The sequence below is a fragment of the Plecotus auritus genome (genome assembly GCF_963455305.1).
Source record: "Plecotus auritus genome assembly, chromosome: 1".
Taxonomy (NCBI): Eukaryota; Metazoa; Chordata; class Mammalia; order Chiroptera; family Vespertilionidae; genus Plecotus; species Plecotus auritus.
The window spans coordinates 162,910,446-162,926,572 of record NC_137770.1 but is presented as its reverse complement, the minus strand read 5'-3'; the positions used below and the strand labels follow the sequence as shown (position 1 = coordinate 162,926,572).

The 16,127-nt window shown below is 45.2% G+C and overlaps 1 protein-coding gene across 3 annotated transcripts; it reads right to left on the bottom strand.

Moving 5' to 3' along the window:
• Positions 1-25: 25 nt before the first annotated feature.
• On the bottom strand, positions 26-6,801 carry KLF6 (KLF transcription factor 6). Of its 3 annotated transcripts, none has more exons than XR_013960242.1 (4): positions 6,294-6,633; positions 2,774-3,572; positions 1,209-1,332; positions 26-545 (listed from the first exon to the last, which is right to left on the bottom strand). XR_013960242.1 is itself a non-coding variant. In XM_080662117.1 (4 exons), the coding sequence occupies exons 1-4, from the start codon at positions 6,393-6,395 to the stop codon at positions 494-496; spliced, it is 855 nt and encodes a 284-aa protein (XP_080518243.1). In that variant the 5' UTR covers positions 6,396-6,801; the 3' UTR covers positions 26-493. The 3 variants fall into 3 exon arrangements, 2 of the variants coding, with proteins under 2 accessions (XP_080518243.1, XP_080518244.1); XM_080662117.1 differs by having other exon boundaries at positions 2,996-3,572; positions 6,294-6,801; XM_080662118.1 differs by having other exon boundaries at positions 3,176-3,572; positions 6,294-6,603.
• Positions 6,802-16,127: the final 9,326 nt, after the last annotated feature.

Sequence of the window (16,127 nt, the reverse complement as noted above, 5' to 3'; positions counted from 1 at the left end):
CCCTTCTTTTTTTTTTTTTCTTTTTCCTAAGGCGCAGACACCCCCCCACCCCCCAAAGAAATGATTGGTGGTCATCTCATCTCATGGTTTACCTGTCACACATAAAACATTCAAACGATATTTTTTCTGTCTCTTGCAGTCTTGCTACTGCACAGGAAAGACTCTGCCTCATCACACAGTCCTAATAGATCCTCCACATACAGTCAACCCAACCATTAACATTCTCAGTGCACATGCTCACGGCAAAGGCTTAGGGACCACTCAGAAGATAGGTACAGTGGCGAGTCCAGGCCACCCAAACACCACACACCACAGGCACTCTGCCGCTTCTGACATGACTTCTTTCGCCTTCGAAAGACCTTCCAAGGAGAGGTCCTGGAGGCAACTGGGTGGGGTGCAAAATGGCATGCTTTGGCTGGAACACGCACCCTCCTTCCATGGCCGTCTCTCAGCCTGGAAGCCGTTTTAGCCGCAGGATTCACACTCTGCTCCCTCAGAGGTGCCTCTTCATGTGCAGGGCCAGGTGGTCGGACCTGGAGAAACACCTGCAGAACCAATCGGCATCAGAGAGGTTAGATGTGCAGCCCTCGCTGGATTACAGATCTCCCACCCTGCACACCCCCACCCAGCCCTTCTCAAAGGGAAGCTGGCAATCCACTGAATCATCACAATTTATTTTCAGGGTTAGGAAATTCCAACTGCCAGAAATATAAATTAAGGTCTCTATTCAGCTAGCTCTTTGAAGCACATTACTGCCCAGTCTTGAAATTCAAAAACTACTGAAGGCCTACTTCAGTAGAAATGAAATCACTCTGATTTTACACACACAGGACACAGAGCATCCTAACTTGGACAATAGGCATATGAGAGACTTGTCCTAGGCCAGTGGTCGGCAAACTCATTAGTCAACAGAGCCAAGTATCAACAGTACAACGATTGAAATTTCTTTTGAGAGCCAAATTTTTTAAACTTAAACTATATAGTTAGGTACATTGTTATTAACTTAGAGTAATCCTAAGCTGGCCTTTGCTCAAAACTCAAGGGGCCAAAGAGCCACATGTGGCTCGCGAGCCGCAGTTTGCCGACCACTGTCCTAGGCTAAAGCAGGAGAATACGGTATAGGAAAACATTTGCCTTCCTCCAGGTTTACTGTATGCCTACGCCATTAGGGGGATGGCATTCCCGAACCCAGCGCTTCAAGCACATACCTGTCACAGTGAGAACATTTAAAAGGCTTGGCACCAGTGTGCTTTCTGAAGTGTCTGGTTAACTCATCGCTTCTTGCAAAACGCCACTCACAACCTTCCCATGAGCATCTGTAAGGCTTTTCTCCTGGGAAGAGAGCACAAGACAAGCATACCATGACTTCACTGTCCAGTGAGGGAAGGGGCCCTGCTACACCACCACATGGTGAAAGTCAACTCATTAGCAAGCGCCAGGCCTGGTGGCCTCGGGAATTCCTCACACACCTCAATTAGGAACAGCAGCTGGCGCTCAGAAGGTAACACCCAGGAGCTCTTTCCTGACCTAGCCTCAGGCCTCCAAGGACTGTGGAAGCGACCCAGAGCCCACATGACCGTAGTCAGTTAATATGTAAGAAAGATGATTACTCAGACTGAAGAAATACTTTGGAGGTGATGTGTCAGCCCACTGGACCCACAGCCTCTGAGGGCAGGGTTTTATTGCTTTCTCCATGGAAACGGTTTCTCCCAAGTACTTATTTTGCTCCTTACTCACTTCCCTGTGGAATGAGCTTTGTTGTTTCCTCCAAGAAACTACATTTGTCCAGAACTGAAGTCATGAGTTTCTGGGAAACCCCATCCAGGGCCATCAGAGAACTTTCTAAATGGCAATGAAATAACCAAGTCCACTTTGTTCCTTGGTCAGATTATAAATATGAATTCACTAAAAAGTGCTACCTGAGGACAGTAAACATTTGGCCAAAACCAGTCCCAGAGAATGCTGTTGGAACAAATGGCAAATGGGTCTTAATCCCCCTGGGTCAGGACCATTTTGGGAACCCTGGCCGAGGGCTCAGCCATTTCCTCTCATTACTGATAGGATGAGAGCTTGAATGACTTGATCTCTAAGGTCCCTTCCAGCCCGAACATTTCTGTGACTCATCAGCAGTTACCTTAGAGACTAGAATAGTAATTTTAAATGGAACTTTCATCTAGGTTGCTGTATTTCTTTTTTTGTTGTTATTGTTAATCTTCACCTGAGGATATTTTTCCATTGATTTTTAGAGAGTGGGAGGAAGGGGGAAGAAAGACCAAGAGAAACATTGATGTGAAAGAGACACATCGATTGGTTGCCTCCCGCATGTGCCCAGACCAGGGCCAGGGATAGAGCCTGTAACCGAGGCATGTGCCCTTGCCTGGAATTGAACCCAGGACTCTTCAGTTCTCGGGCCAACGCTCTATCCACTGAGCCAAACTAGCTAGAGCTAGGTTGTGGTATTTCATTAAAAACTTTTTTTCTACTTGTGGTTTTTAAAATTGGTATCAGAAAACAAAAGCTGCATGATCCACAGAGAAATTCCCAGTAAGCACCCACTGATCAAAACTGCTATGCAGAGCTTATGGTCAAGTTCAATCCCCACACTGTCAACACGAGCATGCTCCATGCTGTCCAGCCACCCTCTCTCCTGATCTTCGAGTTTCATTTAAAAAAAAATCAGAGGCAACTCCATGTAACACTATCACAATGGATCCTGATAACCGGGAGGATTGGAGTGGGTGGGGGTTGGGTGGAGATGGAGAACGTGATTTACCTCTTGTCTGTTTACTCTGAAAGTGTCAACCACTCATCGGCACATGTCCAGTCTTTCACCTCCTACTCTGTCTTTCCCAGAGACCCAACTCTTTAGGGAAAGAGTGAGGTGAGGATGTGTCTGCTCTGACAGCCTTCTGCGGAGCCCGGCCCCCTCCCAGGGCTGGTGCAATTCAGTGGCGCCCACCAGCGGCCCACCTCCCGGGTCGCAGGAGGGACTGACCTGTGTGAGTGCGCTGATGTGCTTTCAAGTGGGAGCTTTTGGTGTAAACTTTTCTGCAGCCATTAAAGTGGCATCGATGCACCCTCCTCCGGCCGTCTGGGGAGGCATCCCCGCTGCTGCCCTTGTCACCCGGCTTCCCTGAAGTCCCACTGCGTATCTTCCCTGGAGGGTGTGGCTCACCAGGTGCACAGCCCCACAGGTGAGAAGGGTCTCTGCTCAGTTCTGGGGAAGAAGGGGGTGTGGAGGTGACTGAGGAGCTCAGGTTCCCAGAGTTGACCAGCACTTCGCCAATGGGGTCAGAGGTAAACTTGGAAGTGGGTGAGAGTTCCTCGGAACTGTCCGATGACTCGCTGCTCACATCCGAGTTCAAGCTGTTGGTCTCCAGGTTGTAGCCAAAGCTGGGGCTGCTGAGAGCATCCTCCGGGGGACTGGAGGAAACCTTCACTTCTGGGTCTTCCTTTTTCTCCCGAGCCAGAATAATTTTGGTCCACAGATCTTCCTGGCTGTCAAATTTGATTTCAGAGGCTGACACATAGCAGGGTTCACTCTGGAGATAGCGTTCCAACTCCAGGCAGGTCTGTGGGAAAGGAACCACAAGAAGGCACGTGATTATGACAACTGAAAATGGAACCAAAAACATATTTCCAAAATACATGCAGGGATGAAGGGCAAACAGACTGTGGCCATGTCACTATAAGAATCGTGTCTTTAGGAGAGCAAGAGGAAAGCTGTTTCTAGGAATGGGGATGGATTCAGAAGAAATACCGTGTTGGACCAAAGGCCATGGTGACTGAAGGTCACTAAGCCAGTTTTTGTTATAGTTACCAGTGTTGACATTTCTAATGAGTTTCTGTAAACCACACAAAGAAAACCAGCCTCAGACACACCCCCCCGACAGGTTTAGCCAGATTATCTGACAGTCTCGAGAACCATGTGCAATTAAGAGAAACCCAGCCATCCTCCTTTCTCAAGCACAAGATAGAAAGGCTGCACCGCACACAATGCAATGTGTTCTGACATTGCATGTGTCTCCCTTTGCAGACACAGCTGACAGCACAAGGCCACACTCAGTGAGCAGACGCAGCAAGCTGATGGTCTATATTCAAGGACATCAATGGAGCTGCACAGAAACCACCCATTTCCTGCTTAGCCCAGACCTAGTAGGCTTTCAAAGAATGCCATTCCCAAGTGCAGGGCCCTGGGTACACACAACTTTAATGACTTCCACAGTGGTCAGAGAAAAACAAGAGCTTCTACAATAGAGTGGAGAAATCATTCCAGAATGGCCATCTGCTATTGTAAAGGATGCAGGAGGGGAAATTCCTCCCGGCCCTGCTGGGAGTGCCACAATGGACAAGAACTTTATCTACTGGCCAAGAGTACAACTGTATGAGTCATCACTCTATTTCTTTCACGCAATGCCAGAGGAGACTTCCTTTTGAAATTCTGACCAGCAGCCAAAAAAGAACCCGGTTCAGATATGCATGCAGTGTGTCATGGACAGAGTGCCCCCTCCCCAGACCCACAACCAACCTTTCAAGAAGCTACAACTGCCGAGAGACCAGCATCCCCTCTCCCCACCATCTCAAACTTTCTAGCCACTGGAAAAGAAAAATGGTAGGAAACATTTTAGGATTAAATTATATCTGCCCTTCTCTTCACTAGGATCAATTGCCTGGATGGCCATATAAGGTTGTCAATACGACCGAAATTCTACAGATTTAAATTTCTACAGCCGACTTTGCCCTTTTTAACAAATCATGGTCAGGACTAGCTAAGCTATCCAAAGGGCTCGCTCATGCTTGCTTTCTTAGCAACGTGCCTGCTATCATAATATAGCACAAACCCTTCCCCCTCCCCACAGAATCCTCACAGAGCAAGCATGAGCAAGCAAAGGGGGAAAAACAACCATTGTTTTCTCTTTATAAGTCTAGGTTATAACGGCAGGCCAGAGTGTTCTGAGGAGAGATGGCTAGATATTTTGTGGATGTTCCAAAGAAAAACAAAAGCACATTTATTGAGATCTTATTAAATTTTGTCATCTGGCTAATTTAAAATCTCCATTACGCTGATGAGCACTGGGGACCAGAGCAAAGCTCTCAGAGAGTTTAAAAGCCTCTGAAGGCGAAGGAGAGCTCAGCCTGGCTTGGGGCCCAAATCCCAAATGCCCGAAGGAAACTACTTAGATCAATTTCAATCACGACCTAGGGAGCAGCTTCTTAAGGCGGAAAAGGGGGCAGGGAGAGGAAGGCAGGACAGGACTGAGAACAATTAAGCAGGCATTAGAGGTTTGCCACACAGCATTTCATCCCTCTTAAAGCTTTCTAGGCTTTGAAATCCACAGAATATATTTGTATTTTGTGACAAAAGCCAACATTATAGCAGGGCAGAGAGACAGCCCCTTCTATCTTTTAAAAAACAATGTGACAAGTGTCAGAATCTCTCTCCCTTCAGGCAATACTAACAAATTAGAAGGGGGAAAATTAAGTTTCAGATTTGTCCGATGCCAAAAATTCTAGTTTCACTAGAAAAAAAAAAAAAAATGCCGGAAACTGAGGCTCTTCTTCCCAAACTCAGACTAGAAAGGCTCATTGTCATATGACTGATAAGTCACTGATTGTGCAAACGTTCTTTCTTTCCTTTTTTTCTTTCTTTCTTTCTTTTTCTTTTTTTTTAACAAAAGAAGCAGGTAAGAAAAACAAGGCAGATGGAGGTAAATGTTAAGGATGCCAAAGAAGCAATGGCCTGGTAGAGAAAAAGAGCTGGTGGGTGTTTTGCTAGTGAAATTTCTAATTTAAAAAAATAAACACAAAACTGTCTAAGTACAAAGACCAAAAAGGAAAACAAAAACAAATATCTTTGACAAAAATACCCTTGGCTTCCACGCAAGTTCAAATGACAAGTTCCAGCTGTGGAGTCTGGAGCTGGTACAAGCACCAAACTTCTGCCAAGGGCTCCTGTCGTGAGATCAGGCGGTGGAGCTGGGTCTGCCCTCCGGTTCAGAAGCCCCAGAAACGGGCTAAAACACTAGGAGCAAGGAAGCGCTGCTGCGCTCCACGCAAATGACAACTCCACTCCAAGCTGGGAAAAGCTCTTTTTAAAGTGCCTCCCGCACCGGAGACAGCAGGAGTATGTTTTAAAAATAATTATTTTAATTTTTAAAAATTTTTACCCAAACCATAGAAAAAGAAAAAAGAAAAGAAAAAAACAGTGCACCTCCAACCACACACCGTCCAGTCTGTGCGTGCATGCACCCTCCGTGGCGCACCGGGGTACCTGGCACACAATTCCTATTTACCTGTTGCCAATATTCCTCCAGGGAGGGTAGCGCCGAGAAGTACCCGGTCTCATGCACAATCTGGAGTTCCTGGAAGATGCTGCACATTGGGAGTACATCCATGTCGGTTTGGAAAAGACAGTCCCCGCTGTTGTACCAACACGGAGGTGTGCGGTCTGGAGTCGGGAGCGCAGCGGCCGTGCCTGCAGAGCAGGGAAAGTTTCATGCAAACTCAGTGCACAACAGTGAGGCGCCGCGGGTTCAGATCCTGCCGGAGTCCAGAGACGCGCTCGCGAGCCCACACAATATTTGCAAACACCGGACTGACTGCAAACGTAACCCCTGCAAAACTTCCCTATTCAAACCTCCGCTGCCAGCTCCCCCTCCTCCTCGCCTAGCTCCCCCCACTCCCTCCCCCCACGTGACTTGTCCGGCCCGCCCCGCGCACCGCCCAATCACGCCGCGCCCGTCCCGGGGGCTGCGCGCCGATGATGTCAGCTGGGGCCAATGGCGGGCGCCAGTTCAGCGCGGCCCCGCCTGGCGTGACCGAGCCTCTCTCTCACGGCCCTCGCTATTGGCCAAATTCGAACTTCGAGCACATCTGATTGGAAGGTGGCCTCGCAGGCTATTTTTAGCAGGGTATTTAAGGCGCAGGCAGCCTCTCGCCCGAGGAGTCGGTGCTGCGAGGTGCGCTGCCGTGCGGCTCAATGCGCCCGCGGCCGGGCCGAGGGAGCTGGTCCCCTCGTTGTCCCCATCCAGTCACTGCTACCGGCCGGTTAATGGTCACCCAGGTCCTCGTCCCTCAGGGCTGGTCGGGGTCAGCCGGGCCGGTCACTCGGGCACAGTCCCTGTTCCGTTACCCGGTTCCTGTCCCCTGCCTGACGCCGAGCAGCTCGGGGTGCCACGGCCGGACTGAGGGGAGCCGGCGGGTCCCCGTCACCGGCTCCTCACTGTCCTCTTCCTTGTCTCCCCTGTCCGCCCTGCTCCAACTTTGGGGCAGCTCTGCCTTCCTCTGACGCCGTTCGGCTCCATCTTCTCTGTCCTGCCCTCTGTCCCTCCTCCTCCCAATTCGGGGTGCCCTGCCCCCTGTCTCCCCTCTGTCCCCCGCCATCCTTCTCTGTGCACTTTAGTCTTTTCCTGTCTCTAGGACGGGAGGGTGGAGAAGGGAACAGCCGCTGTGCTGGGTGGTGAGCGGGAGGCGTGGGGGAACCGCGGACCGCGGACCACGGGGATACCTGGTGTGGGTCTGAGAGGGACCGGGCAGAGGCACCTGCGCGCCCGGGGATCCGCCGGACCCGTGGCGGGAGCGTCAGGGGGCCTGGAAGGTCCGCGGCGCATCTACTGTCTCTTGGGGGGTTTACTTTAGGATTCTGTGGGAACAAATTCTGCCTTTAAAAATGAGACTCCCAGTAACCAGCCGGTTCTCAGGAGGGTGGGGAACTACAGTGGCATCTGCACCAGGTGTGAGCGTGTTCGAAATGTCATTTCCAGGGAACCCCAACCTACAGAATCAGAAGCTGGGGGGCTGTCCCAGCCATCGTGTTTGACAAGCCCCCCCACCACTACCACCCCCCACGTGAATCTCTTGCCCGCTGAAGTTTGGGAACCAGGGATCTGTCACTTAACACATCCTTGTTACCTACAAAGCAACAGCCCTCGTCCTAAGATGCCCAGTCAGCTTCTAATTGGGAGAAATCTGTGTGTCTTGTGGGCTGCAGTTTCAGCAGCACCAGGGTTAGCAGCTAGGCCTCTCCCCTCGGAAAACGTAAACAGTGGAAGCTGACATTCAGTGTATGTGTGTATAAATTATCTCCTAAAATAAAATGTTTACTTAAAAAAAATGCCAAGACCACGAAGAATGCACATTTTAAATTCAAAATGGAAAACGGAATTATAGCTACTGCTTTCATTTTTATCTCAAAATAGAGTTTAATGACCATCCTTTTAAATAAAGTTGTTGTGGTTTTTTTTAATGGAGAATGTCAGAGAATTTTGAGAAGATTTTGTATGTGAGATTGCAGCAGACTAGAACAGAGAAGAATTGGCCCGTATATAGGAGCCTGTAAGATTCTAGGCAAGGGACCTTCGTGAATCCAAGGTTAGGATTAGGACTGTACATGTTACATAGAGTCTATGAAGATAATCCAAAAGGAATTGATAAAAATGATCATTGGCCTGTGTTCATGTTATTTTACACAGAAACAACGAGCATGACTGGGCCTCCATGGGTGAGGCATGCACCCTGAGTCTATTTCCAGGAACAGAGATGGTTTGGTGGTGAACCATCCACAGGTTGAGCCAACGCTGGTGACCAGCAGGGTATTTGGGTTATGGTTTCAAGAGTGTGGTTATATTAGAAACAGGGTTTTCTCGGTTATTAGCAACAAACACCAAAGGAAACAAAAACCCAGTGTCTGTACGAGTGAAGGCCAGCATCCTGGACCTTTTGGAGGAGAGTGAGGGGAAGGGGGAGGATGTTCCCTAAGTCAAGACGCCATGACGGCTCTCAGTGCAATGCATGCGGGTTTCAAGGTTAGGTTATCCGTTCAGATTATTATTTGTTTTAATAATTATCTACATTCCTTTAGAATGTAAATTTGTCCTTGTCTCTTACACACACTGACCAGTACTTAGAAGGTTGTATAGTTTTTTAAAATAGCGAACCTAGTACAAACTTCCAGTTATAAAATAAATGGCAATGTGCAACATGATGACCATAGCGAACACTGCTGTTCGATAAATAGGAAAGTTATTAAAGTAAATCGTACGAGTTCATCATGAGGAAAATTTATCTTTTATTATCTATATGTGAGAAAATTAATGTTAGCTGAACCTATTGTGTTAATCATCTCACAATATATGTAAATCAAGCCACCATGCTGTACATACTCTGTAAACTTACACAGTGATGTATGTTAATCATTTCTCAATAAAACTGGAAAAAAATAGCGAACCTCATTGAACATAATACAGATACACTCAAAATGGTGATTTTCAGAAGAAAAGGTGTAAGAACAGGTTTGTACAATAAGCTGAATTTCAAAGAGAATAAATTTTATGACTTCCTGTTGCATCCATTAGCCATTCAATACATATTTTTGACTGGAGTATTTGGGATTCATACATTCACAAAACAGGTGTAAGTCCCAGTTGTGGGGGAGGTAAAAGACTGTAGAGGTCTTAAAACTAGGGCATGATCACTCTTGGGATGTATCGCTATTTGGTGGGGATATAGTGTCAGCTTCCAATGTGAAAAAATATACTGAATTCTGAGCAGTACTCAGCAAGAAAGAGAATCTTTCAGAGGAAGGAGTGTGGCATGGTATAAAAAGATGGACTTGAGACTGTAGTTATCCGCACTACCTGTGAGACCTTGGTCACATCCTTTCAATAGGAGGTAAAAATGTCTATTACAGTTTGGTAGAATTGAAATAGATGATTCATTAACATCTTTGCTTCGTGTCAAATAGCCATTCAATAATTTGGAGGTAATATTCACTTATTCAACACTCATCCATCTCTAAGCATGCTGTTGCTATTTATTTTATAATTCCTTTTTTAAAAAAATAGATAAATGAACACAGCAAAATGAAATTACCTTTGCAGGTCATATAGCCAATCAGAGGCAAAATTGGGTTCACAGTCAGGTCCAATAACTCCAAAAGAGTTTCTTTGTCCTACCCCACACAGAAGATTGTTCTCCTCACCCCTTTTCACTCTCCCAGTCCTGAAGAGAATATAGTAAACTTCAGTTGATGGGCATGACTCTTGTCTCCCCTCATCTACATCTACTCATCTCTGTTTTTCAGTTGTCATGCGGCTGCTCATGCCACCATCTTCAGAAGGTCAGGACCCATTCACTGTGACTGCCCCAGGCTCCTTTTACATTCCTGGACAACGGAGGTGGAGGTGTCTGACCTCCTGCAACCTTGTGTCATTCCTTCATGTACCCCCCCCACCCACCTCTACTTGCTCCTCTGCTTTTCCCCATACGTTTAGTTCCATGATTTCATGTCACTAAGCTCTATTTGCCACATTTAGAAATAATAATAACCTACTGTTTAAAATGAACTTTACAATTTAAACCAAAGTTTGAACTTAATTTAAAGGTTTGTGGAATGGTATGTTGGTTTTGAGTACTTTTGATCTTTCTGTTGTTCCAGGTAATTTAAGAGGGGCTCTTAAGGAGAGTCTCATGAATCTGCTCCTAGGACCATTCCAATAAAGACCCCAATTGGGGTGCTCCCGTTGAGCAAGAGGCCACTTTGTTCTTTGTATTTATTTGTTTTTTGCGTGTCACTACTAAAAAACATCAGTTACCATATGACATTACATTACAGATTCACTTTATAATCACTATCAGTACTGAGAATAGCTAATGAGAAAAGTTCTCTATTGATAGTTTTTAATGGTTGTTCAACTTAATTTGTTTCTCCTGGGACCATCTGGGCACCCTTTAAAATTCAGTCACTTGCATTGAAAAGTATACTGTTCCTACGAAACCTTTTGTAAGTTGAAATAGTGTACAGTGAAAAATCAATTACCTTAGGACACATCTTGCTAAGAGATGCACAAAACAAGTTGAGATAAAGCACAGATGCTCGCAGACAGAACTCAAAAACCTGGGTCTTGAATCTGTGGTTCCCAGGGTGCATGCTGCCTCTGTAAGGCTCACTGCAAAACAAACTCTGAACACTAGTTTAGTTTTTTGCCTTTTTGTATAAAAACAAATATCTATTTCTTTTAGTGAGCAAAAATAAGTACTAATGTAGGTATTTTGTGAAAGTGAAGCAGCCTAATGAGAACTCTCAAAAAGTATGGGATACCTGTATGTGTGGGTGGCAGAGAGCTGCCGCCCCATCTCACACCACATACAAAAATGAATTTGAGGCAGATTATAAAATAAGTGAAAAGCAAACTATAAAGCTTGCAGAAGAAAATATAGGAGAGAATCACCATGAGTTGTAGGTAGTCAAAAGTTTCTTGGAAGAACACAAAAAGCAATACTTAAAGAAAATTTTTGTCCTAGCTGGTTTGACTCAGTGGATGAAATGTTGGCCTGTGGACAGAAGGGTCCCAGGTTCAATTCCGGTCAAGGGCAAGTAACTTGGTTTCAGGCTTCTCTCCGTCCCTGGTCCTGGTCGAGTGCATGCAAGAGGCAACCAATAGATGTGTTTCTCTCACATTGACATTTCTCTTTGTCTTCCACTCTCTCTAAAAAAATAAATTAATGGAAAAATATTCTCGGGTGATGATTAAAAAAAAGGAGAAAATTTTTTTTCTCATTGGTAAATTAGACTTCACCAAAATTTAAACTTTATTTCATGAAGAAAATGAACAGACAAGTTACAGGCTGAAAAAAATATGTATTTATTAAGAGATATGTGTAGTATTGAACAGATACTCAGAGAATATAAATGACATCTACAAGTCAATAATAAAAAATATTTTTAAAACATAAAAAATAGGAAAAATGTTTGAACATATACTCCACAAAAAGATATATAAATGACTAATAAGCATCTGTGCTTTATCTCAACATTATTTATCATCAGAGAAATGTGAAATAAAAGCCATTATTGGTGAGGATGTAGAGCTATAACCACTTTTGAAAAAGTTCTGGCCATTTTTAGTAAAGCTAAACATATAACTACTAGAGGCATGGTGCATGAAATTCATGCACTTGGTGTGGGGATGGTCCCTCAGCCTGGCCAGTGCCCTCTCACAGTCTGGGAGCCCTACAATTGATTGCCCCAAAGAGGTAGGCCCTGCCCACCAGGCCGGGGCTCCATGATGGATCTCCCCTGCAGAGGGAGGCCCCGCCCACCTGCCACAGTGCTGCCATCTCCCTCTTTGGGGCGATTGTAGAGCCCCCCGATTGATTGATCTCCCCACCGGTTGGTGGCCTGGGCCTCCCTCTGCTGGGCAATCATGGGGTGATGGCCAGGCCCCTGATCAATTGCATTGCACCCGCCTTGGCTGGCCTGGTACCAGTGGGTGTCATAGCGTGGTCGTCCGGAAGGTCATCTAGATGGTGGTTCTGTTGTTTGGTCATTCAGTTGATTTGTATATTACACTTTTATTATTATAGATTCTGTGACTCAGCTCTTTCATCATCCAGGCATTTAAAGCACTGAAATAATATGGTCACAAAGAGATTTATACAATATCATTTATAGCAATTTATCTATAACTAGAGGCCCAGTGCACAAAATTTGTGCACGGGTAGGGTCCCCAGTGGCTGCCAGCTGCTGGCTTCCAGTCGGGACCTCCCTTTGCATTCACTTTGGCCTGTGCCGCCCGCTCACCTGCTTCACCATCCCACCATGGTCCTGCTCTCCTCGAGGTCCACTGCCTCCACTGCTGCCTGCTGCCAGCCTTTCGTCACCAACACCCACCATGTTTCATGCTGCCCCCTAGTGGTCAGCACACATCTAACTCCCAGTGGATCGAACACCTGCCTGTAGGGACAATTTGCATATTAGCCTTTAAAAAAAAACTGGTCACTGCCCTGGGGTCCATCACCAGGAAATGTGGTATCCTCAGATAATGGGATGCTGCTCACCACAAATAGAACAAACTGCTATACATGGAGCAACATGAATGTGTCTCAGAAACACAGACTGAGTGAAAGGAGCCTTACAGGAATACCTACTGCAAGATTCAGATTAGATTAAGATCTAGAACAGGCAACACTGATGTTTGGTTGCCCTTAGTGGGCAGGGGTGAAAATTGACTGGGAAGAGGCTTGAGGGAGCTCTCCTGGTGATGGGTGATGGTGCTGGTGCTGCATGATGATGATGAGTGATGGGTGATTGGTGATGGATGATTGATGATGGTGATGAGTAATTAGTGATAGTGATAGGTGATTGGTAATGGTGATGGGTGATGGTGATGAGTGATGCTCAATCCAGAGCCATATGTCCTTCCTATCTCACTTCTATGAAGCAATAGCTTTCTCAGATGAGTCAGAAATCCATGTCATCTATCTGGGAATTCTATTGCACTTATGCAAAAACATCCCAAGTGTTCAAAGGAGAGAAGAAGAGCCTATTTTGTTTCTGGGTGCTTGCTCTTTGCTAGGTATTGCTCTGTCTAGTCAGGAAACCACAGTGATCAAGACTAACTGTCCTACAAAGCTCATGTTCTAGTTGGGGGACAAGCAGGTATCAAATAATATCTCCAGTGATGACAGATGCCACTCAGGGTGAGGGGATGTGCACAATGAGTGGGGGGATTAGAGAGTTCTCTCTTAGGATGGTTCTGGAAGGCCTCGTGGATGGTGTATCTCTGTGCAGAGAGGATGAGGTGAGTGAACACATAGTGATATCAGGCAGGAAGTGCACACAGGCTAATTATGAAGTAACAACAGTTCTGCTTCCACCACAACTTTAAAAGGTATTTAAGGGTTTCATATCCTTTTAGGTAATTCCTTATGTATAAATGGCATTTCTTTTTATTAGACAGGATTGTTTTTAGGTGATCTCAAGTATAAACTTCTAAGAGGTCACAATGACCTAGCTTCTTGGAAGAAATAAATATTTTAAAACTTACAGTGTGTATATGGAAAGTCTCCTATTTGTACATGTTGCAAGAACATTTGAATCCTGTGTCTTAAACCTGGTCAGCCATTGCCCAGAGAGGATGAGACATTTCAGATCCCCCAACTCGCCCATATTTTATGATTCTGCACTGTTTTACTAGTATGGTTTTCTTGATCTGATAAAGAGCCTAGTAACACTTCATGTGCCTGAGGCTCTTCTGGAAGAACCAGAATCCCGAGTGCTATGCCTCCTTCCTTAAAATTCTCCAGGATTTATTTCTTGTGGGGCCAAAGTTCCTGTAAGTTGAGGGAGAAGCAGGTAATATCTCAGGTGACGAATCACTGAGTGACATAGCACACTGAAACATGAGTGGCTTCTGAGTAAAAAGAGTTTGCTGGCCGTTGGCACGATTGGACAGTTTGCATGATTGTGAACCCAGAGGGCCTTCTTATTCTGTTTATTATAGAAGTTGGAAGCCAGCTTTGGTGATCTGGGGTCGAAAACAAGAATAAGGTGTCTGTCTCTCCATGGAGTTTAAGCACAGGACACAACTTGTGCCAGGAGGTAAGCTCACTCAGAGCCGTAGAAGGAGAGGGTCCTGAGTTGAACCCCAACCCTGACATCAAACCAGCTGCTGGACTGCAGACACATTTCTAAAATCTTCTGAATTTAGTTAAAATCATTCTTTCTTTTCAGGGATTAGATGAGATAACGTATGCTTAGTGCTTAAGAGAAGCTCTGCTAATGTATAAATGTGACGTTATTGAAGGCACAGTGACAAATCCAGCCTTACCTTCCCAAAAGAAGTCATAGGTAACAGAAATGGGGTAATGCCAACCAGCGACTGCAGAGCTCACCCCTCTCCTTTGGGTACCCAGTGGCAGCCGCAGTGATGGGTGTGGATATCAGGGGAATCTTTGGAAGAAGACCACCTCCTTGTGTCTCCCCTTTCTTTCTACATCTTCTTCTCTTCTTGGTTATAAAGATCAGTGGTCACACATTGCCCTTTAAACAGCCTCAGGCCCTACTTGGTCCTTTGTGGCCGGTGTTTAGCAGGGCTGTGCTGGTGGCAGCTCCATGCATCTCATCCTTGTGACCCTGGTCCAAATGCAGTGTCTTCTTTGATTCTTTGTTTGCTTGGCTTTTGTTTCCCCTAGGAAAAGTCTTGGTGGGGAGTGAGCATGCACACAGATACACACAGACTCACAGACACACACACTCAGAGACACACACTCACACACAGAGACTCACTGACACACACAGGGTCTCCTGCTATATTGTGGACAATTGATAGGAAGTTAGTTTGTAGCTGATTTCATGCAAATTACAGCCTGAATTAGAACCTTTGGACTTTACAATAAAGTGTAGTATTGTAATAAACAGATTCATAAAAATGTGCTAGATTTCCAGAGTATTTAAATTATTAGTTTTAGGGACTGAATAGGTAACACATATTTGGCTAGAATTACATATTCTCAGATGCTATCCAATTGAAAGAAAATCCTCCTGGTGATGAGCTATTTATAACACTATTTTAAAAGATCATCTTGTGGAAATGCAATGTCTCATTGGGAGTTAAATCCTGGATCTTCCTGACAAAAAATAGGTACTTGAAAATAACATGTTGCTAGGGTAGCGTGGAGATGTTATGGTGGGACTGTCTCTGTATGAAGTGAGCAGACGACCACAATGACTTGAACTTTTGTGGTGAGAAATCACGTTGCTCTCCTGGGTCCAGGAGCCCTTACAGATGTCAGAGCAGTGAGATGTTCTCTTCATGCTTTAAGGTAAAATATCACATGCCAGAGCACAGAAAAACATGTTACTCTAATAATCAAATTGATGGAGTCTGTCATTTTGGGCAACTAAAATTATCAAGGACTTTTCATGTCTCGAGGACAATAATGGAGAAGAAATGTCAGGTGCTGTGACTTTTTTGAATAGGTTTTTAGCTCATATGCACCACACCATTTTTTAGGAAAGCCAATTTTTCACACATTTACAGAAATCATTTTTTTTATTTTTTTTTTGGATCTGCAATGAAGGCTTGAAACCACATGTGTTTTTGAAACTGTCAATCTAGGTTAATGTCTGGGGTATCTTTTTTTTTTTTTTAATACTAAATGAGATCTATGCAGTGTGGAAAAGGCAGATAACGGGCACTACAGACTAGTGTGAAAAATTTTAAAAAAAGGAACTTTCTTTAAACATCTTCCTTCCTCCAGACAAAGTAAAATGAGGGACAGTATTGTGCTGTTATCAACATAGTTGCATGCAGCAAATATGTGAATGACTTCAGAGATAATGAAAC

Excerpts from the sequence above, each read along its gene's own strand:
- KLF6 (XM_080662117.1), bottom strand. The coding sequence starts at position 6,395 with ATGGATGTACTCCCAATGTGCAGCATCTTCCAGGAACTCCAGATTGTG. Across the intron at positions 3,573-6,293 it reads TGGAGGAATATTGGCAACAG|ACCTGCCTGGAGTTGGAACG; the intron begins GTAAATAGGAAT and ends CCTTTCCCACAG. Across the intron at positions 1,333-2,995 it reads ACATCAGCGCACTCACACAG|GAGAAAAGCCTTACAGATGC; the intron begins GTCAGTCCCTCC and ends CTCTCTTCCCAG.